The 16277-nt window shown below is 42.6% G+C and overlaps 1 protein-coding gene across 3 annotated transcripts in view; it reads left to right on the forward strand.

The window, feature by feature from the left end:
- The window catches only part of FER (FER tyrosine kinase), a 370578-nt gene that overhangs the window by 85839 nt on the left and 268462 nt on the right, over positions 1-16277 (forward strand). For all 3 annotated transcript variants that reach the window (XM_030193456.1, XM_030193455.1, XM_030193454.1), the window contains exons 5-6: positions 6488-6671; positions 12143-12280. In XM_030193456.1, the coding sequence (XP_030049316.1) occupies positions 6488-6671; positions 12143-12280 (322 nt within the window). The remainder of the gene's footprint in view (positions 1-6487; positions 6672-12142; positions 12281-16277) is intronic.

A 16277-nucleotide genomic window follows, 5' to 3' on the forward strand; every position in this document is an offset into this window, starting at 1 on the left:
CTGCTCTGGCGGAAGATTAATATTAAGGATCTCTGACTTCCCCGTATTCATCTGAAAACCAGAGACCCTCCCATAGGCCTCAAGCTTCCACATTGCTCCCCTCAAGGAGACTCAGGTTCGTCAGGGTAGATAGTATATCATCAGCGAATACATTTATTTTATTCTTTTTACCATACCAATGAGTTCCAGAACTTAACTGTTCTTTGAGTGAAAAAATATTTCCTCTTATTTGTTTTAAAATTATTTCCATGTAATTTCATCGAGTGCCCCCTGGTCTTTGTACTTCTTGTAAGAGTGAAAAATTGATTCATTTTTATCTGTTCTACACCCTCAGGAATTTGTAGACCTCAATCATATCCCCCCTCAGCTGTCTCTTTTCTAAGCTGAAGAGTCATAACCTCTTTTGCTTTTCCTCATATGAGATGTATGTAATGAATAAGCTGGGGCAGGGCGATATGTCCCAGCTGCTAAAAGAAGCATTTGTGTCCTATCAGCTGACGTGTACTTTGTTCTTCAGGGCCTGGTTTGCTTTCCGTATCTACACCAAGGCAGGCTCACTTGGGGGCCCTTTTACTAAGGTGTGCCAAAAAATGGGCTGCGCTAATGTAGGCGCATGTTTGGACGTGCGCAGATCCATTTTTCAGAGTGCCTGTAAAAAAGGCCTTTTAAAAATTTTTGCCAAAAATGGACGTGCAGCAAAATAAAAATTGGTACACGTCCATTTTGGTTCTGAGACCTTACCGCCAGCCATTGACTTAATGGTAATGCAATAACCGTGGGGTAATTATCTACGTGCATAGAATGACTATTACCGCCTGGTTTCTTTTTTTTTTTTTTTTTCTGCATGCCAGAATATTAAAATTATTTTCCGGTGCGCATAGCGGACGCATGTCAAAAATGAAATTACCGCAAGGGCTAAGCGGTAGCCAGGCGGTAACTCCAAATTGCCGCGCGTTGGGTGCATATAGGCGCTTACGCAGCTTAGTAAAAGGGCCCTCGGTTTGTATTTAAAATTTTGCATACTCCACCGTGTGGGTCCTGTAGTTTGTAATTCCTTGCCAACTGAAGTGTGCATAGAGAGACATCTGTTGAGCCAAGACCGGTCTTAGCAATTGCGGGGCCCTGTGCAGACCAGTTCATTGGCCCACCTGCACCCGCCGCCGTAAGCCATAATTTATCAGTTTAAAAGGAAGTTTAGAGCTCTCGAAACCCCACTTCACCTCATACCTTAATATGCATACACCACATTTTAGTAGAGAGTGGCAGACAGCGGCAGCAATTTTCATATCCCGTCAACTGCCGAGCCCAGGGCCTCCCCACTGCTGCATCTCGCCCTTGCGGAAGCAGGAAGTGATATCAAAATGGGGCGGGATGCAGCAGCGAGGAGGCTCTGGGCTCGACAGCTGACTGGATATGAAAATCGCTTCCACTGCCTGATGCTCTCTACTGAAATGTGGATGCACATTGAGGTATGGAGCAGGGACTTGTTCCAAGACAGAAGTACAGATGTGCCAGAGATGCGTGGCCCCTAAGAGCGTGAGGCCTTGTGTGACCGCCCCTTTTACCCCTGCCTAAGACCAGCCCTGTGTTGAGCTTCAGAAAGAAGTTCAATATTTCCATATTTTCATTATACTTTGAGGGGAGGTTATAAATATAAATGTGTGTTTCTACTGTTTAGTTCAGGTGTTTGTCTTGATTGTCTGGCACAGTGTGTTCCCTGTTTTCTGCATTTGTTTCTTTATGATCTGCTCAGGAGTTTTGATAAGCACTTGAATAAGTGTTATGCAGAGATGAAGGGTGTACATGAGCTTTTAACACCCCAAAGATCCCTTTTTTTTTCATATGGGCAGGCTCAAGGGAATGCAGTCCATATCTAAGGTGTGTAGTAAAACAGAAATTAACCTTACATGGATGTTCAGTTGGAGAGTAGATTGGCATTAAACATTCAGGAGCATTTATTCTGTTGTATTGATTGCTTTCTGCAGAAATGATTTGTAAAATGTTTAATATAAATTTAAAATGGAGTGGGATTCGGTTTAAGATGAGGGTGGGGCTAGAAGTTTTACTTTTTTAAACACATTTTTTATGTTTCAACTATTTTATTGACACCTCAATATGGTACAGCACAATAGTATAAACAGTATTACAGAACGTTTCTAATGTACTATACATAAATGCCCTAAAATTTAACCAGGGTCAAACTTTTATTTTTGTTTTCCCCTCCACTCTTCCCCCCTTCCAGTCTCCACCCCGTCCCCAGTATGTTTCGCAGGTATGGGAGCGTCGTGTTGATGTACTGGTTAGGCTGTGATATGCAACTATTCATGACCCTCTGTGTGCCTAAAGATCTTCCATCTACTCAATATCCAGTCTCCATCGAGATGGGACTTCTCATTAGCCGAGGGATATCGAATCTTGTTCTTGGTCCCTGCAGCGGTGACTTATTACCAGAGCCTTACCTCCACCATAGCATCCAACCCTCAAGACTTCCAGTCCCCTCCTGCACCTCTCCTCTAGCTACTCCCTCTCCTGCCCCTCTTCTATCTCCCCCCCCCCCCCCCCCCCCCCCGGCAAGCAGCTAACGGATCTGTCTCACTCTCTAATTCCAGGCCTCCTCCATTCTCCACAACTTCGCTTCGACTTTATCAGGCATTGAGGAGCAAGCTACGCCCCCTTGGGCTAAGGGCTTGCAGATATGGCATCCAGATCTGGAGAAATTGTGCTCTGCGTTTGGGTGATCGCTTGGAATCTCTTGCTTCCCAAGAGGCCAATAGGTGTACTTGGTTTCGCCAGTGCCAGTAGGCCGGCTCCTCTGGAGATGTCCAATATTGCATAATGCACTTCCGAGCAACCAAACTCAATTTCATGCATAGTTTTATAGCGGGGGCACGTAGCGGGGCAAAGGCTCTTGGCTGATCCAGCAAAAACTGCCTGTCCGTCCCTTGAATCTTATTCCCCAATCGGCTTAAAAAACCTTTTACCCGCTGCCAAAATGCGCGCACCTTGGGACATTGCCATAAGGCATGATACAATGAGCCGGGACCCCTTCCGCATTTGGAGCAAGCTGAACCGTCCGGCCCCTGCACATGAGCCAGCTGTGCTTTAGACATGTAGCCTCGGAGGACTACTCTATATCCGCATTCTCTCAGCCTTTCATCCTGTACTAGCATACGAATGCCTTTCAGTGTATCTGCCACATCCCAAGACGTTAGTGAGGACCCTATATCTTGTTCCCATTTGTTTTTGAGATCTTCGTATTGTCTCTTGGGTCGACGCCGGGCCAAGGCTGCATACAGACCAGATACCAAATACCTCTCTGTCAACAGCTCCTCAAAAAAACCTCAAATTGTTTCCCCCATTCGCCCCTTCAGAGCTGCCTGGTTTAGGGATTTCATGTAGTGTGTGACCTGTGCATATGTGAACCTATTGCCCCATGCTGCCCCCACCTTGTCCTGAAGAGCGTTAAATGTTTGCGTCTCCCCATTCTCCATTAACAAGTGTTCCAATTTCGTGATACCCAGCCCTTGCCACCCACTAAAGACCGGGTTGTCTAGTCCCGCTTTAAATACTGGGTTGCCTATAATCGGTATTTGGTCAGTGACGTGTGGATGTCCTCCCATCTGCCTCATCCACCGTTGCCATGTCTCTCTAAGAGGTTGAAGTAAAATGCTTGTTTTAAATTTGAACGGGATGAGGCGACGAGGCAAATGGAAAAGTTCCAGCACATCATAAGGCGCAAAGAAGGCCTTCTCAAAGGTTAAGGGTGTGTAATATTGCGTGTCCTGAAAGAAATCCCCCAGATGTCGCATCAGGCATGCCTGGTTGTATAGGGACAAGTCCGGGAAGCTTATGCCTCCCTGCTTCCAGCTTCCTACTAACATGTCCTGTCTGAATTTTGGTTTCTTCCCTGCCCAGCAGAATCGACTAAAAAGGCGGGTCACTCGTTTCAAATCAGTCTTCGTCAAGCGGATTGGCAGTGTTTGTAAGGCATATAGCCAGCGGGGGAACAGCACCATCTGTATTAGGTGTATTCGCCCCATCAGAGACAAAGGGAGGTTCATCCAAGAGTCTAATTTGTTCCTAGTATGTTCTAGTAGGATCTTGACATTTAGCTGATATAGATCTGAGGTATTCATTGTGAGTCGAATGCCTAAGTATTTAAAAGAGTCCTTGGCCTACTTCAATGGGAACCCAGGTCCCCAGTCACTCTGGTTCACCGCTGGCGAGGCCAGAGCTTCAGACTTGTCCAAGTTTATTCTAAAACCTGCGTAGTCTCCGTATTCACAGAATGCCTCCAGTAATGTGTCTAGCGACTCTCTCTTGGGTTCGTGAGGTGTACCAGGAGATCGTCTGCGAATGCTGCAGTCTTAAACATGTGGGGTCCCACTCTGACTCCCTGAATCATAGGGTTTTCCATAATCTCTCTTATAAGGGGTCTAAGGTCAGCACAAAAAGAAGGGGGGATAGTGGGCATCCCTGCCTCGTGCCCCTCCTAATAGGAAAGCTCTCCGACTCAAGCCCATTTATCCACATTGTTGCACTAGGATTATTTAAACACATTTTTATACTGCTGATTATTAGTATACCCATTACTTCCCCCACCCGTAACTGTCTTGTCTGTCTGTATTATTTAGATTGTAAGCTCTTTTGAGCGGGGACTGTCTCTTTGTATCAGGTGTTCAGTGCTGCTTGCGTCTGGTGAGACTGGGCAATGGAGCGTTAATTGACTTGCCCAGAGTCACAAGCAGCTGTGGGGGGGGGGGGGGGGGGGGGGGAAATAACATAACATTAATTTCATAATTAAAATTTAAATGCATTGTACTGATCATGGTATATACGAGAATAATTATAAAACATTTCCAAAATTACAATAAAATGTCATATAGATTTTGACAGTATCCAACCATATAAGGCATTAAGAGGGTCTTTTATTAAAGCTTAGCTCAAGTTGTCTGCAGCAGGGCCCATTTTATTCCTATGGGCTGTGCAGATAACTCGAGCTGAGCTTTAGAAAAAGACACCCTTAAAACTGAATGCAGAACTAGAAGGAATAACAATGCAGATATTTTATCCCTTTAAAGTTATGCTGGTATATTTAGTTCAGGTTTTTTTTTTTTTAAATGTCTGACATAGGACTATGTTCAGTTATAACGTTATACTTTTAGGCAGAACAGTGCAGCAATATAATGGATGGTTTGATGCTTCTATGCTGTTTAATAGTGTAAGAGTATGTTGGGTTTAGTATCTTGGAGGAATAGTGAAGCACTAATGCAATGGATATTTATGTTAGTGATGACATGTGAATGATATAATGTTGATTATATTATGTGTGTTATATGCTTGTAACCTGCCTAGGGAATTTAAAAATAAATTCATACAGTTTGAAAGCATAGGCAGGCTGAAAATCTTTATAAAGATATATGGATAAACCTTTGGTTGGTCCTAGTGTCATCTGTTTGAGGTGTTGGGGAGGGGGTTGCATTTGTTTTGTTTTGGCCCTTTTTCTAAAAATCTGATTGTTTGCTATGTTATGTTTCTATGAAGATTATATTTTCCTGTGTGCATGTACTTATTGGAGTCACTCTGTGTTGATAGTCTGAAAATAAATGCCTTTAAATTAAAAAAAAAAAAAAGGTGTATGGAAAAAAAATTCATGAGACAAGGAGTGACCACCGAAGGTGGAGGAACCCTCAAAACCTACGTTATAGTAATTCAGCAAAACGAGGAGTAGGATGATCTGGCTCCTTCAATAACCCAGGGAGACGTATGTAGTTACAAAGTCTTTATTATTGGTCATCAAATGACTCGACACAGCAGCCGTGTTTGTACTCCTTGCTGACTTTGCCGCTGTAGGCTTTGGAAGTATCTCTTTTCATTGATTTGGATTGTGAAATCCCATTATTTTGTCATACAGGAAAATTTGTTTTTCTCCTAAATATTCTTGGAACATCACAAGACTCCTGAAGCAGGCACACAAGCGCCGAAATACGGCTGCAGTGTCGAGTCATTTGATGGGGGTCTTTTATGAAGTGGCGGTAAGCCCAACGTGGGTTTACCACTCGCTAATCCAGAACTACCCCTGGGCTACTTTAGCAGCCCGGCGGTAGGTACCACTCCCAGCACGCATTACTTCTGGTGCTACAAAAATGTTTTAATTTTTGTATTGCTGGTGTTTACCTGGCGGTAATCGGACAGTGCCTTGCGCTGTCTGTTACCACTGGGTTAGCGCGGGAACCCTTACTGCCACCTCAATGGGTGGCGGTAAATGCTTCCCCCGCCCCCGAAATGGCCACATGGCAAGTGGTTCACTTATCGTACGGTCATTTCTTTATAAAAACCCTTTTACCCGGTGCAGTAAAAGGGAGGGGGGCTTGGTGTGTGTGTCAGAAACATGAGGTGACGCCAGCGCAGACCCCCTTTTATCACAGCTTGGTTAAAGGATTCCTCTGTGAGCTGACCAGAATTGTTTTTTGTTTCTATTTTCTAGGAAAGGAGACAGAAAAGGCCAAAGATCGCTACGATAAAGCCACTATGAAACTTCATATGCTTCATAATCAATATGTATTGGCACTGAAAGGGGCACAGTTGCACCAACATCAGTATTATGACACAACCCTCCCTTTATTACTTGACTCTCTACAGAAGATGCAGGAAGAAATGATACAAGCACTGTAAGATGTACTTTATGCAGTATTTATTTTTATTGTCGTCTTCTGCTCTTATTTATGTTTGTATACCTTAAAACTATTAGGCCTTTTTTTTTACAACTGGGGCTTCTGTTGTTGCATTTTTACTGATAAAGTTTGTAAAATACACCTAACCAAATCCAAATTAAATGATTGCTTGATAAACACAGGAAGAGTCGTACCAGCTCCATTGTTCAGCTATTACTAAGAGTGAACATTGAAGCTGGAGGTGAGAGGACAGTGAGCATGTGAGAGTGGAAGGGTTGTTGGAGATAAATTGCTGCAAGGAAAACTTTGATTTATTCATCTACATAAGACTAAAATAGACCCAGAAAATAAACATTTGTGGGCATGATATTCAGTGGTATTATCCAGGTAGGATTGGCTAATACCCAGGTAAGTGCTGCTTACTGGACCATACCTGAATTTCCAGTGGCGTTATCTGGCTAATGCTGCTGAAAATCATCTCAGCCTCACCACTGTCGGGGTGGAGCTGAAGCTGTTTAGGGGGCAGAGCTGGAAGTTAGCCAGACACTAGCAAAATTCAGCACCAGTACCTGGTTAACTGAAACCTTAGGAATAGTTTGTTATTATTTCTGTAACATTACTAGATACATGTACACAAGGGCATAGCTACGGGTGGGCCCAGGCTCACCCAATTTCGGCCCAGGCCCGCCCACCCAAGCGCCACACAACTGCAGCAGCAGCGAGCGCAGCAGCTTAACCTGATGACAGAGAGACGGCACCGCGGTGCTCTGGCAGCTACCTGTCCTCTCTGAGTCTCCACAGGCTCCGATTTCAGGCCCGCCCACCACTCAAGCGCACAAAGCCTAGCTTACGTCGCGGTCGCGGGCATCTGCTTTCAGGGCTCCGATGATCAGATTCAGCCCAGCCCACCTACCTTCAGGCTTAGAGGCAGAGAGTGCGTCGCCCTCGTGGTTATACACAAAGATTCCGTCCTCCTACGCGGTAGCAGACCCGGACATGGCTGTGCGCGGCGGCATGCTCTCAGCCTTGCTCTCGCTCCGCTTGGCTCCTCTGCTCGCTCGTGACGTGGTCTGAGGGAGGGCAGGCTAAAAAAATAGGTGCACATGGCCACATGCGCACATGGCCACATGCACACATGAACGCACGCAGGGTTGTGCGAGCCTCAGCCTGGCTCTGCCTGCCCTCCCTGGAAAGGTGGTGGTCTTCCAGATTTCGAATTGAGAAGAACAGAAGAGATCATTCGAGAATCGGATCCTGTCTCAGCCCCAGGCCCAGGTAACTTTACTGCCAGTGCCAAGCAGCAGCACCAGCTGCCAGCCCAGCAGCAGGTAATAAAATTGTAACTGCTTTTTGGGTTTTTTTTTACATCATAATTTTATCATCATGTAATTTTTGTTTAAATTAAGCTAGCTGGGGCCTGGTGGGCACTATTAAAAATTATTGTTGTGGAATTTCTAGGTGGGGTAAGCACTTCACTTCCTAGGGCAGAAAATGTATATATTTAATTAAAATATACCTTTTTTTGCCCTGCAGTGAAGAGCCCACCCCCACCCAGAAGCCCACTACCATGACCTGCCAGCATTTTGATCACTCTTTTGTTATCAAAATGATGGCTGTGGTCTGGTAGTGGGCTTCTGGATGGGGAGGGGGGTAGACGTTTCACTGCCAGTGCGTGCCTAGGGCAATGAGGAGCCCATCCCCACCCAAAAATTCCCCAACAATAAATTTTAATAGTGCCAAGCTAGCTTAATTTAGTGGTTTATGTTGATGTAGGGCAGCTGTTGGGCAGAATACTTAGAAATCCATCATCAAGTGCATTCTAAGGCATTATTTTGTAGTATCCCAAGAAACACTGCTCATGTCTCTCTCTATATATCTGTCTACCTATATATCTATATCTATATAGTGCCCACCCATATTAGCTCTGGGCCCACCCAAAATGTCAGGTCTGGCTACGCCACTGCATGTACATAAAGAACATATATAAGAATAGCCATACTGGGTCAGACCAATGGTCCATCTAGTCCAGTATCCTGACTCTAACAGTGACCAATCCAGGTCAAAGTACATGGCAGAATCCCAAATAGTAGCAAGATTCCATGCAAAAGAGCCATAGTTAATCCTGTTAGTACACCTCAGCAAAAGGACCCCATAATTATGTTGTAATTCACCTGGGGACAAATGACCTGGCCAACAATAGCAAGTTTACAGCACAGAGAGCATTCCAGAAGCTTGGGGAGGGACTGAAATCTTTGGTTCAGACTGTGACTTTTTCTGAAGAAATTCTCACATGGTGGAAGGGAGTGGAAAGACTATGCAAAACAGTGGATTTCAATAAGTGGTTTGAGTCTTGGTGTAAAGAAGAAGGTTTTAGATACGTAGGAGCATGGGTTGATACATGGAGAAATAACAGGCTCTATTGTAATGATGGGCTACATCTTTCTGTGACTGGAAAAAGGATCCTTGGGGAGAAATTCAGACAGTATGTTTCTAGACATTTAAACTAGAAGGCGGAGGTGACAAAAGGAAACAAGGGAATGCAGAAAGTCACCCCCAGAATAAACATGATGGCAGAGGGAAAGGCCATCTAAATATAGAAAACCACCTAAACTCACTATGCAAATGGAAACTAATGAGCACTAATGCTCGTAGTCTAGGTAAAAAGGTTCAAGACTTGCAAGCCCTGATGTTTGAATAAAACTTGGATATTATTGCTATTACAGAGACATGGTTCAATGATTCCCATGATTGGGATGTGACTATACTGGGCTATAATCTTTTTAGGAAGGATAGAGAGGGCCAAGGGGTGAAGGAGTGGTGCTGTATCTGAGAGACAATATCAGAGCGGCTGAAATGCGGGGGACCTGGGTAGAGGAGGAAGCTTTATGGATCGACCTGGAAAGAGGAAGGAACCTCTATCCACATGGGGGTTATCTACAGACCTCCTGCACAAACGAAGAAGCTAGACAAGGATCTGATAGAAGATATTCAAAAGATTGGTATGAAAGGGGAGGTGCTACTGTTGGAAGATTTCAACTTGTCTGATGTGGATTGCAACGTCCCGTCTGCAGAATCAGAAAGAACCCTCCATTGCCCCATGTAAGCCGCATTGAGCCTGCCATGAGTGGGAAAGCGCGGGGTACAAATGTAACAAAAACAAAAATAATAAAAACAAAGTAGGGAGATTGTGGACGTGTGTCAAAGTGGTGACAGAACCCACGAGGGAAGGGTCAATGCTGGATCTAGTGCTCACCTATATAATAGTGATCATCACATGATATGGTTTGATTTAAGGGCAAAGGCGGAGTGCGGACACACAAAACTCAAAGTTCTGGATTTCAGACATACTGATTTTGATAAAATGGAGGAATACCTGAAGAAGGAGCTGTTGGAGTGGGAAGTCTAGGAGAAGTGGAAAATCAGTGGTCAAACCTAAAGGCTGCTATAAATATGGCAACTGATCTTTGCGCAAGGAAAGTAAACAAAACCAAGAGAAACAGGAAGCCTATATGGTTCTCCAAACAAGTAGCTGAAAAAATAAGAGCAAAAGAGGCTTTGTTTAAGAAATACAAAAGAACGCAATGAGAGGATCATTGAAAATATTATCGGATTAAACTCAAAGAAGTGAAGAGGGAAATATGGCTAGCAAAAGCGCGAGTGGAAGAAAAAATGGCTAAAGATGTAAAGAGAAGTGAAAAGACCTTTTTCAGATATATTGGAGAAAGGAGAAAATATAGGAATAGAATTGCAAGACTGAAAGATAATGAGAGTGGCTATGTGGAGAGTGAGGAGGCGGTACATGGAATCCTTCCAGAGGAAACGAAAGTGATTAGTGGAGTTCCTCGGGGGTCGGTGCTGGGATTTATTCTGTTTAATATATTTGTGAGAGATATTGCTGAAGGGTTGGAAGGAAAGGTTTGCCTTTTTGCATATGATACGAAGATAGCCAATAGAGTGGATACCGTGGAGGGAGTAGAAAGGATGAGAGAGGATCTTCGGAAGTTAGAAGAATGGTCGAGGGTCTGGCAGTTACAATTTAATTTCGAGACTCCAGGTCTATGCAATACACACAAAAAAACTGAGCACAATCATATAGTTGATATATTTATTTTTCCTTGTTTTTTTTGAGTTTTTTTTGTTACATGTGTACCCCGCGCTTTCCCACTCATGGCAGGCTCAATGCGGCTTACATGGGGCAATGGAGGGTTAAGTGACTTGCCCAGAGTCACAAGGAGCTGTCTGTGTCTGAAGTGGGAATCGAACTCAGTTCCTCAGTTCCCCAGGACCAAAGTCCACCACCCTAACCTCTAGGCCACTCCTCCACTTTTATTGTTTGTTTTATTTCGACATTAATAGTTTCTGTATAAAGTTTATAGTTAAAATTTAATGCCAAGAAGTGCAGAGTGATACATTTGGGGTGCAGAAAATCAAAAGAGAGATACTGAATAGGAGGGGAGAGATTAGTAAGCTCGACTCAGGAGAGAGACCTTAGGGTGCTGGTGGCCGAGGATCTGAAGGTGAAGAAACAATGTGACAAGGCGACGGCTGTGGCGAGAAGGATGCTAGGCTGTATAGAGAGGGGTATAACCAGCAGAAGAAAGAAGGTGTTGATGCCCTCTACAAGTCGTTGGTGAGGCCCCACTTGGAGTATTGTGTTCCGTTTTGGAGGCTGTATCTTGCTAAAGATGTAAAAAGACTGGAAACGGTGCAAAGAAAAGCTACAAAAATGGTATGAGAATTTGTGTTGCACACCGTACGAGGAGAGACTTGCTGACCTGAACATGTATACCTTGGAGGAAAGGAGAAACAGGGGTAAGATGATACAGATATTCAAATATTTGAAAGGTATTAGTCTGCAAATGAACCTTTTCCAGAGTCAGGAAGGCAGTAGAACTAGAGGTCATGAATTGAGGTTGAAGGGCTGAGTAGCAACCTTATTTATTAAAAGCACTGTGTGACAAATAAAACATCACATTGAAATATGATGTCGAAGGAAGAGATAAAAACATCTATTCTAGGCTGTACATATCCATTCCGGCTCCAATCCAGAAATGGCTGCCATGACCTCCAGTGACAGTCTCACAAGACATCCACTGGAAGTTATGGCAGCCATTTTGAATGAGGACGGCAGCATGGAGAGGAGCAAGTGGCACCACTCCCACCCTGACTCCCCGCTAGACTACCAGGGCCATATGGTAGTCCTTGGGTGGGTTCGGGAGGGAGCTTCCTTTGTTTAGAGAGAGGGGAGGAAGGATGGAAAAAGTGGGAGCTCTCTTAATTCCGGGGAAGGGGGCAGGATGGTGGTGGAGGTGAAAGAACACCATGGGGGAGGGTAGGAATTCCTGAATACCACAGAAGAGGGGGAAATGGAGAAATGTTTTAATATAAAGCCTTGCGGGGGGGGGGAGGGGGGGAGGGTGTATAAAAGATCTTTGTGTGTTAGTAATAATTTTTTTTTTCCATTTTAGGAGAGGAATCCTTGAAGAGTACATTCAGATAACTAGTCTTGTGTCAGAAGAAATAGTTAATGTGCATAAGGAGATTCAGACATCTGTTGAGCAGATAGATCCAGCCACAGAGTACACTGACTTCACTGACACTCACAGGTAAGGTGTGTGGTTTCTGTTCCTGTGTAAACATTAGTTGTGCAAATGCAAAGTCAACGAAAGTGGAGAACAGCAGAATCCCACAAGAGGACACAAAAGGAAAAAGGAGTGGGAAACTGATGACGGCTCTTCACAAACAAACCTTGGAACATCAAAAAGTAGAAACACTCTTTATTGATGTAAAATAAAGACTTGACATGGCGCTGTATTTCGGCTATACATACCTGCCTCAGGAGTCTGGAAAAATCAAATTAATGTACAGTCAAAATTCATATACATATAAAAATAGAATAAAAAAACAGCTAGTATTTTGAAATTAAAAATCAATTGAGATGGATATATGGTGAATCTATAAAGGAATAGATAAATGGATTGTCTGGAAAACATAAGACCATAAGAGCAATGATTTACAAAATTGTTTTTAAAAACGATGTAAACGTCTAAAAAAAAAAACGATTGAAGGATATAAGAAGTCTAATACAAAATAAGCAATAGTGCATTAAAATTAAAAAACATAAGTATAATACTAGATTAAAAATAAACAATAGCCTGTTAAAATTAAACAATGAATCGGACATATATAATAAATACACTGTGTGGTAAAAGTAGAAAATGCAGTTAGAAAATAATAAATGTATGAATTCATTGTTGAGTATATAATGTACAATAATCAATATGTGCAAAAATACCCATATAAACTATGTGTACCAGAGGATTGAATAAAAATGGAAAGCGGGGAAATGAGTATAGATAATGTGGATTTTTATAAATTGAGGCAAATGATACTGACCTTATGGTATAAGTGTTGCTTCAGAACTTAGTACAAGAACAGTACTGGGCAGACTTCTACGGTCTGTGCCCTGAGAAAGGCAAGGACAAATCAAACTCAGGTATATATATAAAGTATCACATACCATGTAAAATGAGTTTATCTTGTTGGGCAGTCTGGATGGACCGTATAGGACTTTATCTGCCGTCATTTACTATGTTACTATGTTATGCTTCTAATGTAAAAGGTTGAAAATTTCAAAAGGGAGTAAGTTGAAATGGTCTGAAAGAGCGCAGGTAAGGATAGTATTGGAAATGAACAAAATTACATACTAATTGTTATGGAAAAGGTGAGATTGTGAAGATATATAATCAGTGCTATTAAATGAAGGAGTGACTATTGCTATGCACTTCTCAAATGGACAAAAAAGTGAAACTGGGCTTGCTGATAGACTGTGTGGTTAAATAAAAAGTTGATACTGAGAATACTGATAGTGTGATTAAATAAAAAATGGACCCTATATACGGGGAGGGGAATAATTATCCACGAAACAGTGTACCGCTACTGCATGAAGGGAAAAGTGGCATATTTTATAAGGTACGTAAAACTCATATAATTGATAATCCACAGAAAAGTGCACTGCTATTAAGGTTGTAGTTGCCATTTTGAACCCAGAGCCAGCACAGGCAGCAGTAAAGAAGGATTGTTGCTGCCCACTGTACCTTCGACCACCAGTACATCCTTCAAGTAGGCCCGGAGGGTGGGGAACTGGGAGGGGAGAGGGGTCCAGCGTTGATGCTTTTTGGGGTGGAGGGGGGCCTTATATTTTTAGAATAAGCTTTTATCATGAGAATGTTTCCATGGTTAAGTTTACAGTGTTTCTTCCCCTGTTTAGTCTGATGGCTGTAGTTGGGGTTGTCATACTTATTTAATGTTTCTTTAGAGAAGTTCTTCCAGCGAGTGCCTGCTTGGCGAGTCAGTACTCAGTTTTGGTATTCTCCTTCCCCTGTCTGCTTTCTGTTACGCATGTGCGCTGTATTCTTGCCTTCTTTCCTGTTACCATTTATAGTTCCTTGTCTCGTCTTTGATTTTAAATTGTACACCGCTTTTGACCTCCTTTGTAAAGGGGATATATTAAGTAATAAATAAACTTATACCTGATTTCTGATCAGTGCAATCTCTCTTGTGGGAGATTAATGTACTAACTTGCCAATTTTTTCACAGTGGGTGTTCAGCAATAGAAATGCACAAAATACCTTAAAATCTGCAAAACCTCATTTCTTTCATTTATTTTTCAGTATTTATTTATTTTGTTAACATTTGTATCCCACATTTTCCCACCTATTTGCAGGCTCAATGTGGCTTACATAGATCCGTAAATGGTGAATACCAGTTCCGGAGAAGAGAAATACATAGTTAAGGTAGAGGATACAGAGTGAATTTGGTTACAAGAAGGAAAGTTTAACTTCTAATAAGAATTGAAAGGTGTATTAGGTTAATTTTGTTCGTAAAAGATTAACTTGAACAATTAGGAATATTAAACTACAAATCAAGATACTTTAGCAAAAAACAATTAAGGCTTAATGAATACATTTGCATAGGTACAATTGTTAATTGGCATTTAGGATGGATTATTATTGTATGCTTTCTTAAATAGGTTTTCGATAATTTACGGAAATTCACTAAGTTGTGGGTTATTTTTATGGATTTTGGAAACCCTGTTTGTGAGAAAAAATGTGAAACTTTTGGCCCTGCACTGCAGTAGATTTGAACTGGACTTCTCTGGTTCTCAGCACACCCTTTCCAGTGTGCTACTCCAAGTTAAAAATTAAACCTTAACTCCTTACTTTATTTCTGTTTTAACTGTGGATAGGGATCCTCTGAGACAGGGCGACCCTACACCTGAGTCTGGGTACTCTAAACCAGGACACTGTTGATCTCAACTTGGAGGTTTTGAGCTGGTCTTCCAACTTCTCATAGACTTCCATTAAAATCTGTAGGAATTTAAAAATTCCCTATCAAAGGTTTCATTTCTTTTCTGGAGATGAAGTAAAGTTTTAGCGCAATCAGGGAAGTAAAGCTGTGCTAATCTTTAGTGCAGTTTGCTGTATCAGAAATGATTCCAATTGTAGCTCATTAACTTACCTTTTCATTCTAATTATGATGTGTGTAGCACAGCAGTTTACTTCTAGTTTAACACAGTTTGTGCAATTTGATATTTGCTACATTGGAAGTAGTTGCAGTGAATACAAAATCTTTGCTAAACCGAATATAATTTGCAGTGCTGTGAGATTATTGTGGTTTATGATATTGGAGACTTGGGCTCAGTAATTAACTAAGGGGCCCTTTTACTAAGCCACATAAGCATCTACACGTGCCAAAATGGAGTTGCAGCCCGAATACCGTATGGCTCTTGTGGTAATTTCATTTTTGGCATGCGTCCAATATGCATGTCTGAAAAATATTTTTTAATTTTCGAGCGCCAAGTGGCCTTTGGCGTGCACAGGTCATTACCGCCTGGTTACCGTGTGAGTCTTTACTGCAAGGTCAGTAGCTGGCAGTAAGGTCTCAGAACCAAAAAGGACGTTCGGCAATTTTCATTTTGCCGCATGTACATTTTTGGCAAAAAGGCCTTTTTTTATAAGCGTGCTAAAAAATGGATCGGTGTGTGCCCAAAACCCATTCCTAGACCTACCGCAAGCCATTTTTCAGCGCACCTTTGTAAAAGGTCCCCTACATTTCATTCCTACTCTTAGACTTTCATCAGGACTTAAACCAGGTCCTAGACTTGGCTCATTGGGTCAGTGTTTAAATATACACCGGTCAGTATATAGCTAGTGGCTTTAAAGCTGCTGACAGCTGTGGGCAGAATTAAGCTCTCGTATTCAGGGCTAGGCCATGTCTGGGCATCAGCATTAAATAGCCAGGGTCAGCCACTGACCCAGAAGTTATGCAGGTGCCGACCAGTATTCAGTGCTGGTACCCACATAGCTAAGCAGGCAAAGATAGGACTGCACAAAAGGCAGTCTTACTTTTGCCCACTTAGCTATTCGGTCACCTGCAGTGAATATGGCTGGTACCCACATAGTTGCCAGCTCCTCTTTGACTCCGCCCATGGACTGTCCTAGTACTAATTGGATAGAGCTCAGTAGTCAGAACCAATATTCAGCAGCACTGCTTGGTTAAGTGCCACTGAATATCAGCAACTGGGACACTGAGCATGATTCA

Source organism: Microcaecilia unicolor, chromosome 2, assembly GCF_901765095.1.
Source record: "Microcaecilia unicolor chromosome 2, aMicUni1.1, whole genome shotgun sequence".
Lineage (NCBI taxonomy): Eukaryota > Metazoa > Chordata > Amphibia > Gymnophiona > Siphonopidae > Microcaecilia > Microcaecilia unicolor.